General features: G+C 37.9%; 1 protein-coding gene across 1 annotated transcript in view; it reads right to left on the reverse strand.

Annotated features, from left to right (window-relative positions):
• CTNNA3 (catenin alpha 3) overlaps positions 1-27,611 on the reverse strand; it is a 456,005-nt gene that overhangs the window by 37,400 nt on the left and 390,994 nt on the right. Inside the window, exons 14-15 of the mRNA XM_084289960.1 lie at positions 25,291-25,383; positions 14,163-14,344 (exon numbers count right to left, since the gene is read on the reverse strand). Coding sequence (XP_084146086.1) covers positions 14,163-14,344; positions 25,291-25,383 — 275 coding nt within the window. The remainder of the gene's footprint in view (positions 1-14,162; positions 14,345-25,290; positions 25,384-27,611) is intronic.

The following is a 27,611-nucleotide window of genomic DNA, read 5'->3' on the forward strand; positions in this document are numbered from 1 at the left end:
CCAAGAATTTTAAATAGCTATGCTTGTGCTATCTGAATCGTGACACTCAAGAAATTGTGTAAGGATCCCATTTTCACTGTTTTTTTAGAGCTTTTGTTGTTTTATTTATTTTGCTCCTTCGTATGCTGAATACACATGGACTTCCCATAAACCTAACGACGACCTCAATGACAATACCAGCTACTTCTTTTAGGGGAATAAATGAGGTGCAGACACAGGGATTATCTCAATCATAATGAAATAAGTATTACTAGAGCAAGTGTATTTAAACAACAGCTTTTCAATAAGCTTACTGTGGATTAAGGTACCCTGCTAAGCTTTGAGACTCTGTTAATTCTCACCCGTGCAGGTTATACCGCACAGTGTCACCACTTTCCTCTGCCATCACAGATGACACAGAACTACTGGATGCATTTGATCTACTACTTGCTGACATTAAGGACAAAACTCTCAGATGATCTTAACAGTTCATGACAGAGACAAGTATGCAAAAATATAGTGCAAGAAGATCATACATATGCAATCTATAATGCAGACATTTGATGCAGACTTTTCCACCTTTACCATTCTCTACAGGCCCAGGTTAACAGCTAGGTGCAATCTTTCAATAAAGAATTTACTGCTGTTGGGCATATGGTGAAGTACGACTCCATGTGTGTGACCTGGACATTCCAAAATACCTGTCACGATATTTACTCATATTAAGGTCACACACCTCCATGTCCCCAGATACCAGCCTCTAAGCAGTCAAGTATCTGCTGCATTGCTCAGAACACCGCCTCACTGAACAATGCCAACTGCTGGCCATCTGCCTTTCAGAAAGGCAAGCACTACAAAGCCATTCCATCCAAATGCAAGCTTTGTCCATCATTTCCCATCCGACTTTCTTTCAAACAAACCAGATGGTATGTCCACACAGAACTGAGGGCATGACAAGGGAAATGCCAACTTTATAACAAGAAAGCTAAAACCTGCTCTCAGCTGATGTCAGGCAGTCAGGAGTTTGTGGTATGGGCACGTCTCCCTCTGCCCCACAGAGTTATGCCTCAAAGGTGTCAAGAATATAGTGGGACAGAGAAGCCAAACTGCCCACTGACCTTCACGAACAGTTGTACTACATCAGGATTGAGGTATACTGTAAGAATGAATGCCACTATCAGCAACATTTTAAGGAGAAAGAAATCTAATCCACAGGAGTACCAAAACAGCAACCTCCAAAGTCAGTGAATAAAAAATGTGGTTAAAAATGGTATATGCTGAAGAAAGAAGTGCTGAAATTATTGCTAGGCTGTGTGAACCCAAAAAGGTCCTGGTTTAATTGAAAATCTTTGGAACAGACTCCAGTTCTATTTTTAGCAGAAAACACAGCAGTTGAGTACTGTTTCTGCTGTTCAGCATGCTCCCAAGGTAAGCATTTCTGAACAGTTTTTCTCTTTAGTATGCATATTCAAAAAATGAAAATAAACTACAAGGAAAAATAAAATGAAATACACAGAAATTACAGTAAGAATGGGTGTAGCTCTGCAACTTCTTGAAACAATTTTGTTTTACTGAATGCTGACCCTGTCCTAGCTTGACTCTTGGCCATAAAGAAAGGAGGGGTTCAGATGAAGCCCTGTCTTGTGGACTGATCATTCAGAAGAAAGCACACATTTGGTATGGTGCAGAGGGGGAGGAAGAAAGACTATAGATGAACGGGTTTTATGAAGATGAAGGCTGTGTCTCCGTGAAGTAAGCAAGGTTTCATCTGCATAGTGATGAGGGTGACTTTATTAAGTGCTTTATGAAGTGCTTTATTAAGTCAAACAACTGGTCTATAATTCAGTTCAGGGAAGAGAGGAAAATAACAGTAAAACAATTGTTAAGAAGGACTTAGGTCATATATTCAGTGTTTTAACCATGCTTCGTCTACCTGCCCTATAAATCTCTGATATACAAAACAACCACATCCAGGCACACAGTTTGGAGAAGCTCTAGCTGATTTGGATATGGCTGGGTACCTCCATAAAACCTGCTTTTTGGGTGCACACATGGGAAAATGTGGCTTACTCCATGTAAGACATTTTACAGTCTGATAAAGAAACCATGGAAAACATTTTGAAAATTCAAGTCCTTTCTACCTGGCACCACCTTTATTGAATAATGAAAATCTGCACATTTGCATGATTTGAAAGTATCTCTGCAAGAGTGCTTTGCCTGTTTTATTCTTTGCTAGTTCACAATGTGCACTGTGAAACACTAGAGCAAGAAAGGGCCTTCTCTTGACAACTGCATTCTAGTTATTAGCCTGTTGTCCCCATGCTCCTACAGGCTTCTGCCTCTCTGGCTTTCTTTCAGTCTTTCTTTTTCTATTCCATCTACTAGCAGCTCATGCTTAAATCCCTTTCTGGGGGATCTTCATGGTACTCTATAGTACAACAGCCACAACAAGGGAAAAAGCCCTGCAAGAGTTTCCTATTCTCTTTATTTCTTCTATCCAAGACCGTGCAAGGAGGAAATACTGAGTGCTACTTTGGAAGGTATCTTTTAAGTTATTTCTGATAATATGTGGCACAGTGTGGCACAGTGTGGAAGATTATTCTTTCCATTTTGTTGTGCATGCACCAACCTGCAGAGAAGCTGCAAGCTCTAGAAATTCGAAGTTTGTAGCGTTGCTTCTAAGGTTAAAGAAGAAAGATGGCACAGAAGTTCCTTCCTGGAAGCCTTCCTCACTCCTTTTTTCACCAGACTGCCCACCTGCCTCCTTGGTACGATCAGAGCAGCAGTCCAGAAAGTATCACCACTTCACTAAATTCATCTCAGTCATGAGCAAACCTCTGAAGAGTATCTGCAAATTGTGGCGGCCAGCACCACGAAGTCTACACAGCTTCAACAGCATTCTCTTCTACTTTATAAAATACCATCCAACCGTTCTGTTTCTTTTTTATGTAACTATGTGTGGCTACTACTGGTCCTCTTTCTTTCAACGGTTAGTGTTGATTTTTATGTATCCGCAGAGAGTACTATCTGTACTATCAATTTTGCCAACTCCACTTTGACACTTAAACTCTATGCTTGTATTTCATAAACACCAGACAGATCAACAGTGCAGTAACTGCATAAATCAGCTTTTTTCACCCTGGACAATAAGCAGTCAAGAGAAATGCTGGTGTACATCATACTCTGGATGTGACTGATCTCTTGTAGAAGTGTGCAGCATTGAATCAGCAATGAATCCAGCAAAAAAAAGTAACTAATATTTTATGTCAACTTTCTGGTCGTAATTAACTCACTGACGTGCCTACACTTCCAATGAAGGGGTTGATAACTGCGGAAGTTTCCAGTCTTTATTTCTTGGAAACCTTCCAAAGGCGTAGCTTCTAATTTCTGCTGATTAATTCAGAAAAAATCTGAACATATGGTGTTATAGCAAAAAATATATAGCATGTGCAAAATATAGCAAATAAATTCTGTAAAAAGAGGTCTACATTTTGAACGAAAAAGTTAGGAGAGGTGCTTTGCCTTTTTAATGCTGCTACTTTATTTCTCTAAGATACTTTTCTGGGCGTTCTTTTCAAACAACAGCTTGAGCAAAATAAACAGAGAAGCAAGTCTCGCATCAAGCCTCAAAGTACAAAAACCAGGCTGACTAATGTGCCAACTGGAGAATGCTACAAAAACCAGCACATCCCTAAACATTTATCATATGAAAAGCTAACCGTAGTATGTCACTGATCACATCACATCTGGTTTGGACACCGTATTATCACCTTCCCCTGCTAGGTGAGCCTGAGCCATCAGAATAGACTCAGAAAAGTGACAGAAGAGAAACAACAATTCTCAGCTGCAGCTGTCATAGCCCTGAGTGCACCAAAAAGGCCTCAATGGTCTTGAACAACCTCACCTGAGGCCCCCTCCCACAGACTCCACCCACTGGCTCAGAAGCTCTATTTAAGCCCTGCCCTACCCTCACCTTCCCTCTTTGTCCCTGACCAGGCCTGCACTTACAGGTATGTCTGCCTCTGTTTCTAGTTCTACCCTCAGTAGGCTTTGGACCTATATTGCTAGTGTTGTGTTTCCCAGATAGATCTCTTGTGCAGGTGCTGTACCTTGGCTTTGGGAGATTTCCAAACCTAGACCTGCTTTATCACTTAGCTTGTCTAGGACTATTGGTGGATTTTGTTATGAGTGCCTTGTGCTGACTGCTGTATAACTCTGCTCTGGTCAGTGAAAGCTCTGCAAGCACTGGGATTACTTTTGGATCCAGGCTTGTCTCCATTAGGAAGCAGCTGGTTCTTGCTGTTCCCTAGCAGTAGCCTTTATCTTTACAGTCTCAGGGTCTTACTCCTCCTGCCTCAAAGACAATGCAGAAGATGACCATGGGTAGAGAAACTGAGCAATCTGAGTTAAACTGGTGGCTGGCCCTGCAGAAGCCTGGAACTGAGCAGGTAACTTTAAGCCCTGCCTGATGGCTGCATGGTGCCTTTGGGATGCTCTGCTCCCTACTGGGGAGCCAGCATTGCTTCTGTCCATTCCTGTTGAATGGTAAAAATGCCTGCAGAATACAACCTACACTGCTGTGAGATGACAGAGCTTTCACCCTTCTCCTTAGTGCTGCTCACAGAGATACAGTTCTTCCTTGGTCTGTAACCCATAAGAGACTGCCCTGCTACAGACTTCCCAGTTGGCTAAGAGCAATGGCTTAGAGGCTGTTAAATTACTGCCTGAACCCCCACTTGCTTGAGAGACTTCTGTTCCTGTTGGCAGGAGCTAGTACTTCAGGGTCATGAACTTACTTTGCAGTTTGAGTATAGTAGTCACTAAAGCTAAAAAGTGAAAAACAGCACTTTCTAGTACAAGAGATGCATATTATCTGTTCTTACTGAGAAGTTGTATTTGCTCTAATGTATTCTGTGACTTCGTAGTTTGTCTCATTTCTAGTCCTGGGTAGATGCTAAGAAGGATAGACAGACAAATTTATCTGTCTTATTCATTAGTGATATGAATTCATGATTATTCATTCCTTAGTGATATGGTTTAGTGGAGGACTTGTTAGTGTTAGGTCAGAGGTTGGACTTGATGATCTAGAGGTCTCTTCCAACCTAGAAATTCTGTGGTTCTGTGATTATATTACTGTATTGAGTATGATCCTTCCTTTGATATGCATGTGAGGCATGAACATTAGTTCCTCATTAACCTCCTGGCCCAGCCAATAAACACTTCCATCGCATCACTTCTTAGCTTCATCTGTGCTAATGACTGTAGTACTGGTATCAAGAAGTATTCAGTACCCTGAAGTGCTGGACTACTTGTAAGATTGCTAAAAATGCAAGGAATTTGAGGTCTCCCAGAAGAGGTGTGAAGAGAAACAACAGTTCTTAATTCTCAGTGATTTCTAGAGGGCCCATTGTTCTCATGAAAGTATTAGTTACTTAGAGATACCGAGGCAGAGGTCTTCAAATATTTTTCAAAATTCCCACTAGTATATTGCTTTGTCCTATGTATGCTATAGGACATACAGGAGATGTGACCTTAACAGGTCAGCAAAAACAATGGATTTATAGTATACAAACACACTTTCCCGGTCTTAAATTTATAAAATTTAGAATTCCTTTTTAAATAAAGTCTTCTGAGTTTTACTATGTGGAACATGTAATTGCACTAAGAATCTGTCTTCACAGCTTCCACACCTACAAGGAATTCTACAGCATAAAAGAAATGATTGAGAAATGGCTACGGACAGTCCATCAGGGAGTCAACTAAACGCTGCAAAAGCGAACATCACCAGAATTAAGCTGAAGAATTGTAGATTTCCAACCAGCTAACTAGCAGAACTCACTCCTTATGAATACACTGTTATATCCATGTTATTGGGAAGGTAGTAACTTTGAAATGCGTTCTTACTCAAAGACCAAGCATAGGATTGGTTTAGTTTGTTTCTACAAAATTTAAGAGCTTTCTATTTCAACTATCAAATGACTCCTTGTTTTCACTCAACATAACATTCTTTCAAAAGAATGCCTATCTATATCTACAGGAGGCTCAAGTTCTGAGCTCTGTTAATTACACCTACACCTGACTTCCTCACATGGAAAATGCAAACTTATAAAATCTTTTGCAAGAATGCCAATGTACAATGGAAACTAGGGTAGTTACATGTCAAAATAAAATAGTTTTTGCTGCATTTATAAAAACTGCCTAACCATTAATCTTGATATTGTGAAGCATTACTTCACTTTAGATATTACTTAAATCAAGATGCATATATATAAAAAGCTGCTTTTTTAGAAAAGTTAACTGTTAATAATCATCAAATGAAAAATTAGGTTAGAATTGGCAATTAGAGGAGCAGTGAAATAATTATACATGCCTACAATGTAGAAAGATATATAGGTAAGTCAATGCAAGAAATGTGAAATAACAGAACATCTGCATTCTTTTGCAGAACAGCTTGCATTTTCCCACTACAATTGCTCTCCCAGTGAACAATGTTAGGGGCAAAAGTTTATCCTTTCCATATTAGAGAGGGAAAAACAACCAGCTCAGCACAATGTGGCTTCAATCAATAGTGATTCAGGAGTACCACAGTTCTTGCAATTTTTATGTAATTAGCTTACCCCAAACCAATCTTTTCCATTAAAGCCTTACTTTGGAATCATAACTTCACTCACAGATCAGTATTTTCTTTCCAGAACTAGAAGCATCACAGCATTGATCAGAATTCAGGGAAGACATAAGCAATTGCATATGCAGCACTTCAATAACCAAGAGTTACTAGGTTAATTATATTTAAATTTTAGAAATAATTTGGAAGTTAATAGCATTCACAGGGGAAACTGAAGCACCTGCTCTATTTTCAACTTTTTGTTTTCAGTAACACATTAGTAACTTTGAACTTTACAATCTAATTATGAGACTAGGAAGGAACAGACTGATTAAAATGTTCAAGAAAGAAGCTACACCTCAAGTATCATTACAGCAATTGCTACCATAAACCTGACACTGTCCTGGACCCACTGGAGAACATCCTGTATACCTACAGCACAAAGAAATGGCCTCTGCCAAAGAGCTTGTAATCTAACAAGAAAGAACAGATGACTCCAATCCAGTCTTCCATTCATCTTCAAAAGATAGAGGATCTGCAAAACTATGGGCAAAGGCCTTACCTCAGTTCTGGGGGAAATTATGGAGCAAGTTCTTAAGGATGGAACACTGGGGACAGGAGTGTGATTAGGAACAGACAGCACAGCTGAAACACGTTGTCTGTCACACCAACTGCCTTCTGTGATGAAAAAGCAAATTCTGTGGATGTGGGGACAGCAGTAGATGTTCACCTTCATTTTTAGCAATCTTACAGCATCCTTGCAAGTGAATCAAAGATGTGAAACTGCACTGTGGGACAGCAAGTAAGACCAGCAAGCTAAAACACTTGCTGATCTCTAATCCTCAATAACCTGGAGCAATTCCATGAGAGCTGTGAACGAGAATAAGGAGCTTCCCAAGTACAGCGCAGAAAGGACTTATTTAAAAATATCTAGCAGGTGGCAAAGAAATATGTATGTATTAGGGAAGTTATGAGCTGACTAGGGAAACTGTAGTGAGAGAGGTAAGAGGTACACCAAAAGGTTTTGACAGTGAAGGCAGGTGGCTTGTTTCCAGGAAAGGTGAGAACAGAACTGGTAAAAAAGTCTGTGTTTAAAGGAACAACAGAGAAAACACAACAGGAAGGAGGCTTAAGTGGCAGAAGCAGAAAATGCAGATTCAAAATAAAGCCATTGCATGTAAGCATGCATATGCAACTACCCCATTTCCTCTGATGCTGACATGAAACTTTGTTTTATCCTTTCCCTTTAGTATCTCTGGTCTAAGCGTGAGCAATGGTTAACAATTGCTTACTGAAGTCAGTTTACATGTGGTTTAGATGTATTTTGTCATGTTAACGTTGCAGAGGAAAGCAAGCAACATTGCATTCATTATTTTGGTCACTAGCTGTTCACTGTATTGTTTTATGAGTCTTTAACATGTTTTCTTAACCTGTAAATCAGCAAGCAATGTTATACATGTATGTGTCATTCTTCACACCTAACCCATTCTCTAACTAGTCTTTATCAATTTAGAATGTTTTTCACAGTTCAGAAGTAAATTCTGACTTTGAAATTTCTAACAAATATATATAATCACAGAATTGTGTGGGTTGGAAGAGACCTCAAGATCATAGAGTCCAACCTCTGACCTAACACTAACAAGTCCTCCACTAAACCATATCGCTAAGTTCAACACCTAAATGTCTTTTAAAGACCTTGCGGGATGGTGACTCCAATTCCCTGGACTGGAAGTAAAAAAAATATGTAAAAAACATATTAAAACATACCTGAATATTTTACTGTTTGTCAATTATGCGTACTAGAGAAAAAAATCAAATCTATCCAACTTACTTGCAAGTTGGATATCTAAATACTTTGACTATGGACTGATGGCCAAATTATGTGTTTGGGGGGAGGAACAAAGCTTGGAATGTTTGGTTTCAACACTACATTCCCCAAGGTGATTGTCACTTTGAGTTGTGTAGAAGAACAAATGTAGATGTCTTAAGAATTTAAAAAAATCTGTCAGAGGATGAATATTCAGCACTTCAAAAAAAACACTCCCTTTTAAGAAGTTATAATGAGCCCTAAAAAATAAGACCAGTAGAACAGCAAATGATATTTCTGATTAACTGTTTGCTGGCATATGTCCTCAGGAAACACCTGAAACTCTTTACAACTAACATATCTGCAAGAGCATCCACATGAATATCATCAATTGTCACTCAATTATCACTTAAATATCATGTGAATAAAGATATAGTACCATGCATGAAATTTGCTCAATCTTTTGAGGTGGGAGAGGAGGATGTGTGGGATTTTTGTCTTCAAAAATTCTCACTTATTTGTGAAAGCTGAGTTTGTATACACTTTAGAAGCTCTGACATGCAAGAAGAATGAGCAATACCAGCTGATTCTGCATTACGTGATGCGATTTAACTTGACGTATCTCAACACTTCATCACATATCTGAGGGACCATGTTACTATCAGAGGGGAACAACTGCCTGTGGCTACTACTTAGTATACATGCAGTTCTGGCAGGGCAGCCAGTATCTCACAAGTACTGCAAAATCTTAGTTAACATTTAAACTATCCAGCTAATGCAATTCTATTGTTCATTTTAACAATAAAATCTTACCTGTTTCATCTACCATGTTGTACCAAGTAAATCCTACTGGTTCTGTTCATCAAAACAACTATGATAAAACACATGCAAATATGTGCACACAACTAAATTATACTTGCTTTAGAAATGAATTCATCCTAAAGAACTTCTTTATGCAATTAGTTCTGGTCAAAGTTAGCTTCAAGATAGAACCCTAAGAGAGTTCACCTACTTTGCCATGTAGCTGAACGGTCCAAAATAACTTTATGATGTCTCAGTGGGACAAAACTGCTTCTGACAAAACAACCTCTCATCTTTAGGTAATTTTTGATGAAATGCTTAAGTTTAAAGACAGCTGTTTTTTTTTCATCTTCTTATGATGCAAACATTAAGTGCCTGTGGACTCTCAAAAGGATCCCAAACTGCTTACTGAAATAATGATGAGCTTTGAATACTCTGATATGAGCAATGAGGAGGATTTTTTATATATACCCGAAGTAGAACTGTAGATTTAATGGCATCCAATCAGTTCAGGGGCTCTAGCAATGTAGGTACTATTGCTGTACTAATAAGATATTAATAAATACGTATTGCCACATTGTATGTCAGTGACAGACTGGGGATGTGCGTGTGGGGGTGAGGCTCAAGACAAGATGGACAGGGCTGAATGGAAATTATAGAAATCTGAGGGCTAAGAGGGGTGAGAAAAAGGTGAAGAGATCAGTGGATTTGAGGGGGCAATGCAAGAGCTCTGTAGTATTTCAGGGAAGTCTAGCTGTTGAAGAGAAAGCAGGATCATGGGTAACTCTGACTTGGGTAACTGGCAAAGAGTGAGATATGATGAGGAGCTGTGTGGGTGAACTTGAATAGGAATTGAATCTTTTTTTCTCTTCTTCTAGTCCTGTGGCCTCTTTAACTCCCAGTAATTACAGAACTGGCATCCTACTCTCTTCTTGGGTCCCCTTGTTTACTTCCCCAAGCAAACACTAGAGAGGGACAGCAGCTAAATTAACACTCAGGACTGTGGTTGTTAGCAGGTATGGAGATTTGCTAGATTTGGCAGCTACACTTGGGGTCTTAACCAAGACTACTACTGAGAGAAAATGTTAATGCTGGGTTGCATTTTCTGTAAGTAGTACAGGTCTAAGCAGAAGTAGTTTTTTTTCACTTATAATAAGAGTAATGTGGGGACAGCTTGAGGGGGGGGATGATTTTGCTAGATTTGCTTTTTAAAGTATTGTTAATTTCCTTTATTTTGCTATTTTTACTATGTTTCTAGTATTAACTCTGATGTTGGTTGCCATTTAAAAAGACAGGTCTCAATTGCCAATGGCAAGTGGGATGCATTTTGTAAAAAGCTTGCTGATAGTCACACTTGCAAAACAGGCAGGGGTAAAACTGCAGCAACTATAGCTTCCTGTTTGATGCCAGATGAAGTCTAGTAAAATAAACATTTTTATTTGTCCAAAACATAGGTTAACTCTTCTGGATCTGCCCCTTCCTGTTGCTGTACCGAAGGTGACTGACAGTGCTCGAGAACACAGCTGACTTTCTCGCTTCCTTCCCCATGAACATCCAGGAATGAAGACTGCTGAGGCCACCACAAGCACCAGCTTGTCTTAAGGTCTGAGCTCTTCTCTAGTCTGCAATTCAAAGGTCTTAGGCACAGAAGACATAAAGGATTATGACATTTTGTGTTTGTTGCACCAGATGCTACTCAGGTAAGTAGTGGATTTTTTGTCATTTATTGTCTGAGTAAATCTGTTACCCTTCAAATGCACTAAAAAGCCTTCATTTTTATTTCGTCTTGATGACTGTCTTCCAAAGGTTTAGATTGTGGAGACTAGAGAATGTTTATCAGTTGCATCACAGGGAAGGGAAAGCAGCATTTCAGTTCTTTGTTCAGCTTTTGAAAGCATTCTGTTTCCTGGGTGAGGATGAGATTCAAGGGATTTGTCTGTAGATTTTCCGTTTGGCCGTGTTAGATGACATTTTATAATTAACAGGGGTTTTTTTGTGCATAGTAATTCTGAATTACTTAATTCTCCTCATGTGTGGAGTTTTCCAGTGTCTTACAGTACAGTGTGTAATAGGATGATTGTTGAAGACCTAAGTGCTTTTAAGAGCTTAGTTTGACCTCTATCCCTTTGTGGTCTGAGTCTCTGACGTCTGAAATGCCAGAGGAAAATGAGCAGGAACATCTTGAAAACTCAGTCTAGAACTTACCCCCTACCAGTTTCAAAGTAGGAGGATTTAATCTGGTTTGAGCTTTCACTTCTTCAGCAGAGGCTGCTGTGTGGGAATACGCTATTTTAAAGGAATAGCTTCTGCAGTGAATGAATTTTCATCCTTTAAATTGAAGATAGCTCTGTGACTGAGCTTTTAAGCAAACATAACTTATGGAAATAATCTATATAGACATAAAGCAGTCAGTTAATTTAACTCACTGCTTTTATATATAGATTGTAATATTTGTGACATTGTTTCATTGTATTGATGGGTGGTATCTGAACTGCAGAGAACAGACCAGAACTGGCCTCTGAAGAGGTAGACTTTTAAGGGTGCTAAGAAGAGTTTAGTTTGGATTTGGGTTGTAGGATCTATCTGTGAAGTGTCTCTGTGTACTGCACTGTAGTTTAAAAACTTGGCCTGTGAATCAGTTGGTTCACTCTAAACACAAGCGTACTTGCTTACAAATATGAGACATTAAAGAAAATATAATTTAATGCAACAATGAATTCTGAAGTGCTTACATAACTATATTAGGGATCGACAAGCTTATGACTCAGAGTTGTCTTAAGAGAGGTCCATTAAAACTCTTTACGCAGTTGATTAAAAGCTGTTGTATGACTTTACTATTCTTCAAAGCTGCTTTTTATAGAAACTGAATATGTTGCTAAGTACAGGCTTAAGTACATTATTGATATACAGTCCCAAATGCATGTATTTTTCTCTCAATAAGAAAATACTTTGTGTTTTTTTTTTCCTAAACTGTCCAACAATTCTCAAATTACTTTATTGGTAAAGAACCTTGAAGTGCTTTTGAAATAACTGTTTATTTGTAAGTTTGTCCCAAATACAGGACTCAATGTTTTTAAATACATGGAAAAATGTGGAACAAAATTACCTCCAAAAGGACATCGGGTTAGGGAGATATGTATATGCTTCCTCTGGGAAGGTGTGGCTGCTATGCTGTAACCTCTATTCTGTGATTCCAGTGTTTTGGAGCGTGCAACAGGCAGAATGACTCAGAAGAGAACTGACTTGAAAACGTACATGGACATATTCAAATACAGCTTTCTAACAGTTTGAGATGAAGTTATGTAAGGTACCAAGGTAAGACATTACTGCATACACAATATGGTAAGGACAACTTGGCTTTTGTTACTAACAGTCCTAGAAACGTAACAATAGACTTGTTAAGGTAGTCATACCCCAAAGAAGTTACAACTTATGCATCAAGCGTGCAGTGAACAAGTATTTTGTATATGCTTGCATTTCTCTTACTATTGTCTTGAAGTAAAAAGATTAGTGTACTTCCTATTGTCTTGAAGTAAAAAGATTAGTGTACTTCCTAAAATTGTGTAGAGAATCATCAAAACGCATCTTAAAATATTGTAGAGTTCCTCAATGTACTTCGAAGTAAATAATAGGATTTCCCCTCTCTCATCCCAGTAGATTTTAGTTTTCCCCCTGGTAAGTTTTTCTACAAACGTGTTCTTAGTGGATTCTCTGGTGATCTGCAACACTGAACAAAAACTGCTCATGGACTCAAAAATGCAAATTATGCTGTTTTCAACAGAGCCAAAAATGCAAAGTTAAGAACATGAACTGGCCTTGTTAATCTCGAATAATATAAATCTAGTAATTTAAAGAATTTGGTGAGAGGTGACTTCAATTGTAAAGCTTGACTTGAGGGCAGAACATTTTCTTTTACAATGGTCTCAACTCAAATTGTATGCTGCAAAGAGAATAAAATGATTACAGAGTTCAACAAACAATTTTTCAACTCTCTCTCTCTCATGTGAAGGTGAATTTAAAATGGGCTACCATGATAAAATGCTACAATTGTCTTCCTGAGAACAGGCCTAAGCCAGATCTTGGCTTTGTTAGCTCTATGCAACTCTTAATTTACACCCCTGAAGAATCTGTCCAAGAGGCTTAGAATTTTCTTCATATCTTGCATGAAACAACTTACTTTATGGGACATGAAAGGTCTTGCAAGAGCGCTTGTGTTTTAAGGCTTACCTACCTATCAATAGCAATATTAATAAAAAGAACTGCACAACAACCAGTACTTACTTTCAGTATAACTCATTTGATGAAATTTACTGAACATGTATTCAGTATGGGGCAGAAAAAGCTTCTGAACTTAAGATTGTTTCATATATACAGTTATTACACAGCACATACTGTCAAGAGGGAAATACTAGCTTTGAAAGCTGTCTGCTGTAGGACATTTTGTTTTCCCAAGCTACATAAAGTAAAGTAGCATGATACAGTTCTGATGAAAGCAATAGCAGGCAATGCAATATAAAATATGCATGACTCTGAATGTATACACCAGACGTATGCTCTGTCCAGTATGTTTTATGCATGACTAGAATATACTACATGCTAGACAGCATGGTATGGTAGAAACAGAAGAGTAACAGACAAGACAGAACTACAGTATAAAATCAAGATGATTGTTTCTGTTTTTTCTTTCATTGAGAGGAGAAATAAAGCACTAAAAAAATATAAATACTTCAACAAGCCAAATGAAAAACAACAGAAAAGATTTAAGGACAAGCATGGTTTAAAACTTGAAACTTCCCCTCCAACAGTTCTGTGCTACCAGCTAGCGCTGTAAACCGAATTACATTATCTTAGCCACTCAACTTTGTAAAGACACTGTCAACTGACATTAAAAACTCACTATTTCCCGTCATAACAATATGACAATGGCCTCCAAAATTTATAAGTACTGAAGAGCATTTTTTGCATAATTACCTTGTGAAGTCAGTCATCTCCATCATAATCACACACATCCTCTTGGCCAAAACAATGATGTCATTGCTGGTATCATCCCATATTTCAATCTCTGCATCAAGCTTACTCTTGACTTTTTTGAAGTCAGCCACTTGCTCAGCTATCTTTTCCTTTTCAGCCTCTGGCAGTTGAGTCATCTTAGCCTGGAATAATAAAATAAATTTATTTGCTTAACATCTGTTTGTCAGGGAGGGTTTTTTGTTTTTGCTGATGGTGGTAGGTTTTTGTTTTGTTTTGGTGTTGTTGTTTTTTTAATATATATTGCTGGGTATTATTAAACACATACCTGTAACATGCTGTGGCCTGGGCCAACTGTTTCAGCCTGAGTACCTCTGAATTTCAAAATCATTACACTATCGTTGGGTTGGGTCAAATAATTAGGTTGGCAGAATGGGAACAGTGCTGTCCCATGAAACCGTTAGTATTAATGTAGGCAGAGAAACAAGAAAAAATTCTTCCAAACAGCCTTTGTAAAGTATGACTGACAGATTTTTTGTTTAATGTGAATGAAATGCCTAGTTATTTTTTTTTGTCTTTTTTTTTTTTTTTTTTTTTAAAGTATGATATATATGCAGGTTATAAAATGCAATACATTTTCAGATAGATGAGTACAAAGGAAAGGGTTTAACTGCCCTAAAAGTGTGCTTGTCCTCTCTTCTGAGAAGGTTACCCAGTGCTGTTTTAAGAACTGGTAAAGTTTTGCTTGTTCAAATCTGTGTCTTCTGTCTTTGAAGAAGACAAAGAAACAGATTAACACGTTAGAAAATCAGCAGGGGACTAAAGTTACCAAACAAGTACCTTGAATGCCAACAGGAAAATGAATATCCAATGTTCAAATGCAGCCACAGTCAAACTGGGCCCAGGTAGGACACAGCTCTGTACTAGGCTGCAGCTCTAGACTGGTCTGTTTGCAAACATTCCACAAACTAAAACTGTTTCAAATTAAGATTTAGTATAGCTAGAGAAGTGGTGCATTTTGTGCAATTTCAGACTATGGAACCATAACGTACACTTAATACATGTATTCTTCCTATATTTAAGCGTTATGTTTATTTTTAGAAGTACTCAATATATTAATACTGAAACAACTTCTAAAAATGCAGCATGGTGAGAATGGATATACTTTCCCTAATATTCTTCTGCATAAGAAAGATTATCAGTTTGCACCAGACAAGGCTCAAATACACTTCCTGTTGCAACACACAGGCCAGGAAGCAGACAAAAATAACAGGTAGCCAAAACCAAAACAGTTAACAAGGCAAAAAAAAGTGTCTGATTCATGAAGATCTGTCAAGAAAAATTTAGAGCTTCGACTTCTCATATTATGCAAGACACATTATCTACGTATTACTGATCCGATAAATGGTATAAATTCAATATGAAAGCAGAAATAGAAGAAAAACACAGTTTGCTGAGTTTGCCATGAAATGTGTCTTTGCTTGGGATTATGTTATTGGTGATTTCCTGATTTTCCTTTTTTAAAGTACTGTGCATTATTTCCATCAGGAAATTTAAGATCACTTATATAAACTAACTATAAATAAGTTTCACAGAATTATCTAGGTTGGAAGAGACCTCCAAGATTACCCAGTCCAACCTCTGACCTAATACTAACCAGTCCCCCACTGAACCAGATCACTGATCTCTACATCTAAACGTCTTTCCAAGACCTCCTGGGATGGTGGCTCCACCACTTCCCTGGGCAGCCCATTCCAATGCCCGACCACCCTTTCGGTAAAGAAGTTCTTCCTAATATCCAACTTAAACCTCCCCTGGTGCAACTTTAGCCCATTTCCCCTCATCCTGTCACCAGGCACGTGGGAGAATAGACCAACCCCCACCTTGCTACAGCCTCCTTTAAGGTACTTATAAAGAGTGGTATCTCCCAGCCTGTAGCTCTGCTTGGGGTTGTTGTGCCCCAGGTGCAGGACCCGGCACTTGGCCTTGTTGAACTTCATGCAGTTGACCTCAGCCCATTGGTGCAGCCTATCCAGATCCTCCTGCAGAGCTTTCCTACCCTCAAGCAGATTGACACACGCACCTAACTTGGTGTCATCCACAAACTTACTGAGGGTGCACTCAATGCCCTCGTCCAGATCATTGATGAAGATATTAAAGAGGACCGGCCCCAGCACCGAGCCCTGGGGGACTCTACCAGTGACCGGCCTCCAACTGGATTTGACTCCATTCACCACGACTCTTTGGGCCCGGCTATCCAGCCAGTTTCTAACCCAACGAAGCGTGCGCCAGTCCAAGCCAAGAGCAGCCAGTTTCTCAAGGAGAATGCTACGGGAAGCAGTGTCAAAAGCCTTACTGAAGTCAACGTAACCACATCCACAGCCTTTCCCTCATCCACCCAGCGCGTCACTTTGTCATAGAAGGAGATCAGGTTTGTCAAGCAGGACCTGCCTTTCATAATCCCATGCTGACTGGGCCTGATTGCCTGCTTCCCCTGCAAGTGTCACATGATGACACTCAAGATAATCTGCTCCATGAGCTTCCCTGGCACTGAAGTGAAACTAACAGGCCTATTGTTTCCTGGGTCAACCTTCCGGCCCTTCTTGTAGATGGGCGCCACATTTGCTAGCCACCAGTCAACTGGGACCTCCCCTGATAGCCAGGACTGCTGATAAATGATGGAAAGCGGCTTGGCCAGCTCCTGTGCCAGTTCTCTCAGCACCCTTGGGTGGATCCCATCTGGCCCCATTGACTTGCGTATATCTACGTGCTGTTGCCAACCATTTGCTCATGGATTGTGAGGGCCACATCCTGTTCCCCATCCCCTTATTTCAAGTGGAATCAAACAGAAGTGCAACTGTGGTTCAGTTTCCAGTAAACTGAAATCTGCAGTTGTGCAGAGCTATGCAGTTATTATGGAAATGATTTTAAATTGCATGGATTAATTGAGCCAGAACCAAAAGCTGCTCTTGCCAATTTTCTAACCAGTGTCAGCCAAATCAAATTCAGTACAAAACAGATTCCCTGGATGAGAACCTTCAGGAAGTTCACGCTCTTCCTTGGCTCTGCAGCCGCAGAAGCTTAAATCCCCACGTGGCTGTTAAGTCCAGGAGGTAGTTCCTACAGGACTGCGTCTCCAGAACAGAGCTCGCCTGGTCCCAGTTCAGACACGTAATCCAAGAGTGCAAACTGCCTTCTAAGGGATTCTTTGGTATCGATGCCCAAGACTTAACAGTCCTGATAGGTGATTTGAAGCAAAGCTCAGGTTTGTCCCGATTGATTTGGTATTTTAAATGCATAAAAGAAGTACCTGTTAGAATTTGTAGTAAAAAACAAAAATGAACTCTAGAAAAGGACTAGCAAGCTTTCACTTATGCTCCTGATGTTTCTTAACCAATTTTAGAAGTTGATGGACTCAATCCAGTAAGTCACCTCAGAGTTGTCATACCCACAGAGGAAAAACACTCAAATCAAAAGATACAGTATACTGCCTTTGGAAGCATGATAACCACACCAAGATAAAGAAAAGGCAGCTCTATGAATTCAAAATACTTTCTGTATTTAATTAAGAACTTCATCAAGTTTTTCTGACCTTTTTAAGAGCTCTTCTTGTTTTAAATTTTTGGATAAATAAACCAAAGTTTGCAGGGACACTGAGAAAAGCATGTTATGAAAACAACATGTGAAAACATTAAATGCAAATCCCATAGTAAATTCTTTCTTTCATATTTTGTTTCAGATTTGTATCTGCAACTTGAGATAAAGCAGTATTTGAAAGATTATCCCACATTTTCTTTCATTTTTTTGCAGCCAGCAATGGTCATCTAGACTGTATTTGCTTTGGTACATAAGCACCGAACAGCTCAACATAAGTAACTGACTACAGGCAAAAAACTTGTGTCACAAAGCTTTCTCCCACGTGCCCTCTCTTACCTCCAACCACGAAGTCCTACACATGTGATCCTCACTACACAAAAGCCTCTCAGAGAGACTGGAGACCCACCTAATGGAACAACAATAAAATGGGGGCTGCTGCCAGAATCACTAGAGGCTTCATGCTCTTACAGGCTTTTCTCTATATATGTTTATATATATATATATATATATATATTTATATATGTCTATATACGTCTATTCATTTCTCTTCTGCCTCCTAATGAGGCCTCAGCATAATCTCAACTCCCTCAAGTTTTACTACAACTTTTTCTTAAGCATTGAATTATGATTATAGAAACGATTAAATGCATATGTACAATAAATAAAAATAGATATTTGAAATCAGCTGCACTGGTATTTTATATAGATACCTTGTGTTCCACACCAGGCTGGGCGACCAAGATCTTTGATACTGCTCATCTTCGTGGCGCTACTCTCAGTGTTTTGTATTTACCACTTTCTCTCTGAAGTGGTCCACCTCTTGCATGGTAGGCTATCAAGAATTACACACTGTAATTATGTTGCAGTAATAAATACCTTGTGGTTTATTTTTGTTTATAAAACATCACCTACCATACTTAAAATGGAAAGTTACGGCAATGGCTGAATTACTTATAATTAGTGTAACAGGTAATCAGTTTAATATGTAATGCATATGTTTTTCAAGCCAGGCCATTTAAGAGATTTTATCTATGCTTACATTACTCTGTCACAAGGCAAATTTTTCCATTTATATGAATTACTGGAAATTACAGGTCTCCCTAAGTATGTTATAATTACAGTCACTAAATTAGAAAGTGTAACTGCGTGTTTTAAGCACTGCTTTTCCTGTTTTGTACAAAAAAAAAAAAAAAAAAAAAAAGACCTACAACAGTACAACAGACCACGTAAGGACTTTGTAAGATCAAGACACATTTTTCTCATGGCTATAAGATGAGCTTCCTGAGAAAGATATGAAACAGACAAAAATAAAGAGTTAGACTCCAGAATCAAAAGAATTAAGTACCACTTTTTACACTGTTTTGGGTTGAAAAACACAAGCCTGGATTTAGAAACCACAAGAAAGATGACGTCTTAATGAAAGCAGTCTAACATACTGTAAGTATCCTGTTACATGCCAACACAAATGACTCTCAGCTGGAACGAGAAACATTATCCACTGGAACAAAGGGGCAAAGGAAAACTACAATTCTGACATTGATTTCTGTTTCCTTTCCCTCGTACCGCTTTAAAAACATATACGGTAACAAAATAAAACAAATATACACACAGTCTTTTAAGTGCAGACATGACCTTGCATTAAAATAGAAAACATAGGTACATGTGAAATAAAAATATAAATTAAATGTCTGATATTACATGAATGCAGGATTATTTTGTCCATGAGGAAAAAATGATTTTATTCATTACTTCTAAGACAAAGTTTTGTTGTTTTTTTGTTTGTTTGTTTGTTTGTTTGTTTGTTTTTTACCACAGTAGAAGATAACAGTAAAAATTAAGAGAGAGGACATATATTTTTTCTTATTTTTCTTTCTTCTCTAACAAAAAGCACACCTCTTATAGGGAGGAAGGATGGAAACAGAAATAATAGAATGATTTACAGTACATCTAATCAGATGTTTACATTATCAAAAACTCCTTCTGTCTAAGGTAGAGGTGAGCCAGATATCCTTTCTGAAGGGAAAAGCTTCCCTTTGAAAACTATTTAACATTTCCTGCTTTGTAAGTTGCAGTACCATGAAACTGCAAGGAGAGAAGAGGTAAACGCCAATTTGCTACACTTCTGTATGTTACCAAGAAAATAAACCCAACTTCCCTAATGGACCACGTGAGGATAGACTCTTTTCAGAGTTTTTAAAAACAAGAATACAAAATAATGTGCTCTTCACATTTTGTAGTTAGAAGGTAATGGCACAGATCCAGAAAGACCAGATTCATATCCCTGCTTTGCCTAGCTGAGAGCTAAGCTTTTTATTTCACAAAGGGCTCAGAAGCTGGATGAAACCATCCCACCTAAATTTTTGCTCCCTAGCTACGGTCAGCTGGGCACCAGCTTCAAAGACATTTGTGGGAAGTAAACAAGATCTCTTCAACTCAAAAGACAGTGACGCATTTCCATCAGTTTTAAATAATTTCCAACTGTGACCCGTGATTGTTTTTTGTTATTATTTATAAATTTGTAAGTTATATACAACTTTGTAGATCTGTCATATGTCAATCTGTGCACATCAGTTAAGTATTTTATCACAAAGGCCGACGTAAGATAAATGCCAAACATAGGCACATTTCTTGAATATAGCATAGAGTTAGAAGAGATTCCATTAAAATTAGTAAAACGTGCCCACTAACTTTTAAACCACATCCTACTTTTTCTGCTAAGTGATCGTTCAAGTTTGGATAAAGACACTTAACAGCAAATGCAGGATATTAGCAATCTACAGCGAAGTGAATACAAAGCATGTTCCCTACAGGTGAAATGTATGGGTGTGATACTGACAGCTGGGAGAAGCTTAATTTCTTTCTTTCAAGTTTCCTACCTGTTGTCACCAGTTGTCCTATTTCAACATGCCATAAAATCTGGACTACACTAGATATTGTCACTGATTCTCATGTCATTCTTTACACAATCTAGGGAAGCAAGATCTAGATGTAATTGCCCTTGAGTAGTTTTGACACTCACTGAAAAACTTCACGGAATATTTACCAAGAACTCATGACAAGGTGGAGGGAACTATCAAATGAAATTCTGAAGAGACTGGCTCTGACTCTGGCATTATTCACTATTTTCAGTAATGGCGTGGATGAAAGAAGCAAAAGCACACATCATACATCTACGGTATAGGAGGCCTGGTTTACAATCCTAAGTGATTTTTACTCCTTGCTAATTCTTAATTATCACAGTTTCAATAAAGGGAAAAGATGAAGGCAGTTAGCACGTAAATTAAATGCTTTTGACAGATCATGACTCCTCACAGGGAATCTTTGGCCATGTATTAAGTGAAAAAATTACTATTAGCAGAACCCACTCAATATTACTGTAGCTACTGGTATTACATTTGATTTTTGTCATTGACATTTGTCTGTGCAGCACTGCTAAAAATTAAACTTACTTATTATTTTAAACTTGCCTTTTTGTTATCAAGACAGAAAACAGTTGCTGTTTATGTATGTCAGCATTTATATTAATATAGGAACTTAGATGCATAGTCTTTGTTTATTGAGTAAGAGAATATATCATTCATCTCCCTTGGTCCCTTCTGACAGCTGCCTTGGCAGCAAGAGGGCAAAACACATTTTGGGGTGCATTAAACATAACACAGACAGCTGGTCAAAAGAGGGGATTCTCCTGCTATATTTAGTATTGGCGTGGCCTCACCTTGAATATTTTGTGCAGTTTTGGGCTCCACAATGTACAAAGGATGATAAGGTCCTTGAAAGTGTCCAGAGGAGGTCAACAAAGCTGGTAAAAGGGCTGGAAGACATGTTCTAATGAGGAGAGGCTGAGGACACTTGGGTTGTCTAGCCTGGAGAAAAGGAGGCTGAGAAGTGACCTCGTTGCTTTCTGCAGCTTCCCGAGGAGGGGAAGTGCAGAGGGAGGTGCTGGTCTCTGCTCCCTAAACACAGATGGCAGGACACGCGGGAACAGCACAGAGCTGTGCTGGGGAGGTTGAGACTGGACATCAGGAAAAACTTTTTCACTGTGAGGGTGGTCAAACACTGGCACAGGCTTCCTAGAGGGGAAATTGATGCCCCATGCCTGTCAATGCCCAAGAGGCAGTTGAACAATGCCCTCATTAATGTGCTTTAACTTTTGGCTAGCCCTGAAGTGGCCAGGCAGTTTGACTAGGTATCTCTGAAGGTCCCTTCAAGGTGAACTCTTCCATACCCTCTGTATAGACTGCAAATGCAAAAGATTTTATGCAAATACCAGCAGGTCTTCTTACTGTTTGTATCTGTTCTCTCAGAAAGTTTGGTTAAGACTGTCTTTTCAAGGCTCAATATGTTTTTAGATATGTATTAACGATCACTGTATTTAAGGCATAATACAAATAAAACAGTGCAATAAATTCAGTGTGGATTTTCTCATTCACTATATAACACTGAGTCAACTCTTCATCAACACTGAACTGCTGTGCACACATAATAAGAAGTAGATCTAACTCTCACACATTTTTATCTCTATTCATGAAACCATCTACTGAACTCTGAGAAAAAACGTGGGTGGGTGGTTGCCTGAAAGCATTTTTGCTCATCGTCTGTAAGTGGACTGATTACGCACAAGATAAAATATTTCACCTATTCTTCAGTGTGAACATGTAACCTGTACAAATATCTTTAAAATAAAGCTAATCTATTCAATTCATTAATACTGTAACTTCAAGCCCTCCAACTTTTCTTCCGACTTCAGAATGCACATTGTCTTCTAAGGCTGAAAATTAACTGGGCAAATACTTACTTGACCTTCTCTTCAACTCAACATCGTATGCTAAGCCACAAATTACCTCAATGGACTAACACTGACCACGATGGAATAAATTTCCTCAAGCAAAATTACTGAGCTTACAGAGTAATTACACAAATTAGACGCAACCACTAGAAGAAGAACACTTTTTGCATGTTGGATCCGGCTTTCAAATCAAGAAGACTTTTCCTAAAGAACTTCTTCATGGATATAGAATTGTGGTACAAATAATAATTAACATTGCTATCCAGTTTAATTACCGACTTCCCACCATGTGGGAAGGTGCCATAAACATCATCAATTTCATTTTCAAGATCTGGAATTATCTCAGGGAAAGACAATGAAGTAATGTTTCCAAGATTACCTATGTGCAGAGTCAAGAATATAAATACCAGATTACATCTCAGTCCTGTCATCTCACTACTAACCAGAGAGAGACGGGTTCTAGAAAAGTTAGAATTTAAAATGTAGTGATTGACCTATGTAAGAAAAACAGGATATCTGAGTTAAGATGTAGCCCTTGTTACATGTGGTATATGCACATCACATTCAGTTTTACATGCTTTATACATCATGATTAAAAAAAAAAAAAGAAAAAAAAAAAAAGTGTCAAAAAAGTCTTTCAAAGACACCAGCTCCCTGTTGGAGCGGTGAGAGATCTGACATTGGAGAAGATTCAAACATGTCCCTTCTCTCTCCCCACCACAGTTACTGACAGTGCAGAATTACACTGTCTGTGTAGTACAAGGAAAAACATATCCTGGAGATCTCTCCACAATAGCCTATGCCTCTTATTTTTGACAGCCAGCACTCTACCTACAACAGTCCTCAGAATTCACTTCTTCCTTTTCATAGATGTCTAGAAGTATGGGTTACTTACGGCTTTCTTTTCAAAGAAAATTCCCTTTAAAGGAAGCCTTTGGGTTATCTGAGACATGGAAGACCGTGTGTCTTTTAAAGATCTTTTAGAGCATTAGTGGATCCTTTGTTATTATTGTAGGATAGCAAACACCTAAGCCTACCTTTTCTGTTTTCCCATTGCATTCATTATGGGATATTTATGAAACTATTCAGCACACCATCTGTACCTGTTCCAAACAAATCATCTCATAGGGACAACATTTTGAAGGAAAAGTTTGCCTTTCTTAACTGCAATTGAAATTTTACCCTGAAAGGTGAGAATAATCTTTCATACTTGTTACACTGCATGCCATATGCTTTAAGAATCAATTGATAGTTAATTAACATATAATTGATATGCACATCTTTAGAAAGGTAAATAAGTTTTCCCTTGTTTCATGGAGAAAACAGATTCAATACCCAGCTATGCTAAATACACTGCTTCTTAATACACCCCCTGTCAAGAAAAGCCTTTTTTGTCCAGACTTGTTAATGTAGCCTCAAGAAGTACAAAAGGTTACCATGGAATTACATTTGAAAATGGAATATAGCCCATAAAATCAATGTTTTTTTTAGAGAATACTGACTTAATTTTACTCATCGTATGTACACAGTTTGAAATTATAAACTGACAGCAGTTTCTAAAAGATCAACTAGGCACCATTCTAATACCACAGTTTCCATTAATAACTTACCTATTTTTTCAGAATTCATTCTGATTTTAAAATAAGAAATGGAACACAAGAGAACAGCTTTTGTTTTGAAATTTTTGATTAGTGTTTAGGGTCTTAATAAAGAAAATATTTGTGTTTGTGCAAGTTTGCTGGAAAACAAATGTAAATAAAAATCCCATTTTATCGATACTGTTATTGAATTGAATAATTTGTTGTTTTCCAACTAGCTCTATTGCTTCTAAATTCTATTTTGGTAGACTAGACTAAATGTGAGAAATCTGCTGTTGCTCTAGGTATTCTACAAACAAGTCATAAAATTCACATTTCTGGCCCCAGGGATCTTTCAACTTAAAAGTTGCAAACAGTCTACAATTTTGCTGAAGTATTTCTAAAATTGAAACATAGACAAGATTAACGTTTGCTATGTATGTCAATTTTGTACTAAGAAGCCTTTTGCTACTCGAAATATTCATAGGTTCTTACAAAATGTGTGAATGTACAGAATAACCAGTAATGTAGCGTACTCCTAAGGTTAAATGATTATACGAACAGCAAAACATGATTCAGAACTTCCAGAAATATTTTATCTAATTGCCAAATGCTACAGTGAGTTTTGCATATTTCCTTATGGGTTCACTGATCAAGTAATATAGAATTTTCTATAGAAATCTATAGAATAGATTCACAGGAGGACTCACAGAAGTACAAGTCTGTAACTCATGCACTGCAGTGGCTAGGACTGCAGACATCTTTTTCTGTGCATGTGCAGTTTCTCACATGTAGAGCTTATTTTTGGTTAATATGCTTTGCAGGCTACAGGTAAGACCCAGATACAAAAAGTCCTTATTAACCTAACCTCTATTAGAAGAAGACACGTTGATGAAACTATAACCGTTTAGAATTTAATCCAGAAGAGTAAGAATTTTCTCTTTAATTTACATTTTCACTGTGTATTTGTAAATTAATTACATAGTTGTTTTCTCTCTCAGGTAATACGTATCAGTTTTATGCACTCTACACATTTTCAGAAATCTATTAGGAGTTGAACATGATTTTCATGACTCACTGCATGACTTTAGGTGGTTTCATAGGAGTAATAATCTAACAGCATTATTCCCCTCATCAGCTTGTTTTTTAAATACAGTGGTGTAATACATACCCTGTCAGTCTTCCCTTCCGTCTGAACACTTGTGCGACTACGTGCATCATGGTCTTCTTCAAGGTCAGATACATCTTCTAGCTCCTCGGGTGTCTGGGAAAAATGTTGAATAGGTTATTCTCACTTATGGTTAGGAAACTTGGTACTGATATCAAACATTTTAATGATAACGATTTTAAAGATAATGTTTGACAAAAAAAAAACAAAAACACAAGTCTTGTAGAACTACACTGGCTACTAAATGCTAACCAATAAAATCACGTCAGACAGCTTTGAACTAGTTCATAATAGCCATGTTTAGATTAAAGCACTGACTTTTAAAGTTGGCATTTAGGGAAGTTTTTTGTTTGAATCTTCTGTTATTGTTGCTAGCAAACGTGCTTTAAAAAAAAACACATGACCAGAATGGATGCGCAGGTTTGTTCTACTGTCTCTTCTCTGTATAGAAACGCTAATACACCCACCATGATGTACTAATGTAACTGTGAGACACTCAAATCACAAGCAATTTTGGTCTCCTTGTTTGTACTGTACATACTGTACTGCTGACATTTTCTGGATACTTATTTCTTCAATAATACATGAGCAAATCAACTCAAAATGACAAGAAACATATTCTGTATGACTCAAGTCTTCAAATTTATTTCCTCCCTCCTACTTACCAACATATTCTTCTTGCAAGGGTTCTGAGTTTTACCATAAATAACTTAGTTAGTAAAGTGTGTTGAACGTGGCTTTATAAGGGACACTAAATAAAACATTCAAAGCAAGTTTAACCATACTAACGAAAAAGTACACAATGAAGCACACAAAGAATTCAGAATTACAAACTATTTAAAAATTAATATTACTTCTGCCAATGCAATAGGGTACCCAATAAGTTTTCATTTGTCTTAAGGGGATTCACATTTAAGAACCAAATTCACATTTAAAGCCCAGACTCAATAAATAACTAGTGACAGATCTGCTGTTGGATGATCTACTACCAGCTTGAACTCTAAAGTTCCAATCACAAGGAAATTGTGCCATTCTTCATTTCACATAAGCCTGAAGTCCCAAGAGAAACATGTAAAGATACTATCAAATAAGCCTACCAAAAGACACGTAGGGAAAAATAAAAAATAGAAAACTAATGGAAGTCATCATTACTTTTACCTAATTTTCAATCACGTCAAATGTATTTTTTTAAATCCAGAATCGCTATGTATTCTCACTTTCTATTTTTTACTGCAAGATTACGTTTTTTACTGCAACAAACAACATTTGTTGACAGGCACTACACCATTCTGTGATTTTCTTTTAGATCCAAATCACTGTAATGCACCTGCATTAAACTGTGCAAATGCACCTGCATACATTCATACCATTTGGGAAAGTGTCTCTGTGGCCAGCAGGTGGAATATGCATTACTAGACTTCAACATCAGCCTTGAAACAAGGTTTAAGTAGCACTCCAGCACTTCAAAGCACAGAAGTATATTTCACCCACTGAACAAAATTACAGCAATTCCAGTAAGATAATACAGTAAAAAATAAATAACTCAAACCCAAGTTGACAGAAATATAATGCTGATCGTGAAAAATATGCCTATGTATCCTCAAGAAAACAGGCAGTCAACTCTGGGGGCAAAAACGAACACAATACACCCACCTGGACACACATTACTTGTAAAGCAGAAAAGAAACATTTTATTTCCAGGCATGGATTATCACTGTCATAAAGTCTTTCATATTTAGTTTTGGAATTAGACCTAGTAAGAATTCCATGCTACAAAAAGCTGTTACCATGTTACAGTTACCTAATTCATCCAACACAGCACTTTCAAAAATGCAAGCTGTAGAACACAGATGTCCTTCCAGCTGCGCTGGGACAGGTTCCTCCAAAGTCCAGATTTGGCAGGTTTTTAACTATTGGTATGATAAACTTAACAACACATATCCATGCATTAAAGGACACAAGCTTCGAGAAGAAAGCTCCGATTTATCAAATCTTCAAACACAAACAATGAACCATACTCATTTTCAGACAAAAAGCATCAAAAATTTAACATAATAATAATGATAAAAATGGAAATACTCATTTTATCTCATTGATACCTGTATTATACAATTCAATGCAGGATTCTCAGTTCTTCATACTGCTTTCATGGTCCAGTATTTACTAAATGATACATGTATCCACTTACATGAACGTTCCACGTGAGAACTCATGGCTATCTGGGTATTCCGTATTGTGAAAGCTTAACATAATGCAACTCCTGGCTGGTCTTAAAGCCTCATTATGAATTCTACACTAAGAAAATGTTATTGTATGTTTGAACA

The sequence above is a fragment of the Netta rufina genome, assembly GCF_964035555.1.
Source record: "Netta rufina genome assembly, chromosome: 7".
In the NCBI taxonomy this organism is placed as follows: domain Eukaryota; kingdom Metazoa; phylum Chordata; class Aves; order Anseriformes; family Anatidae; genus Netta; species Netta rufina.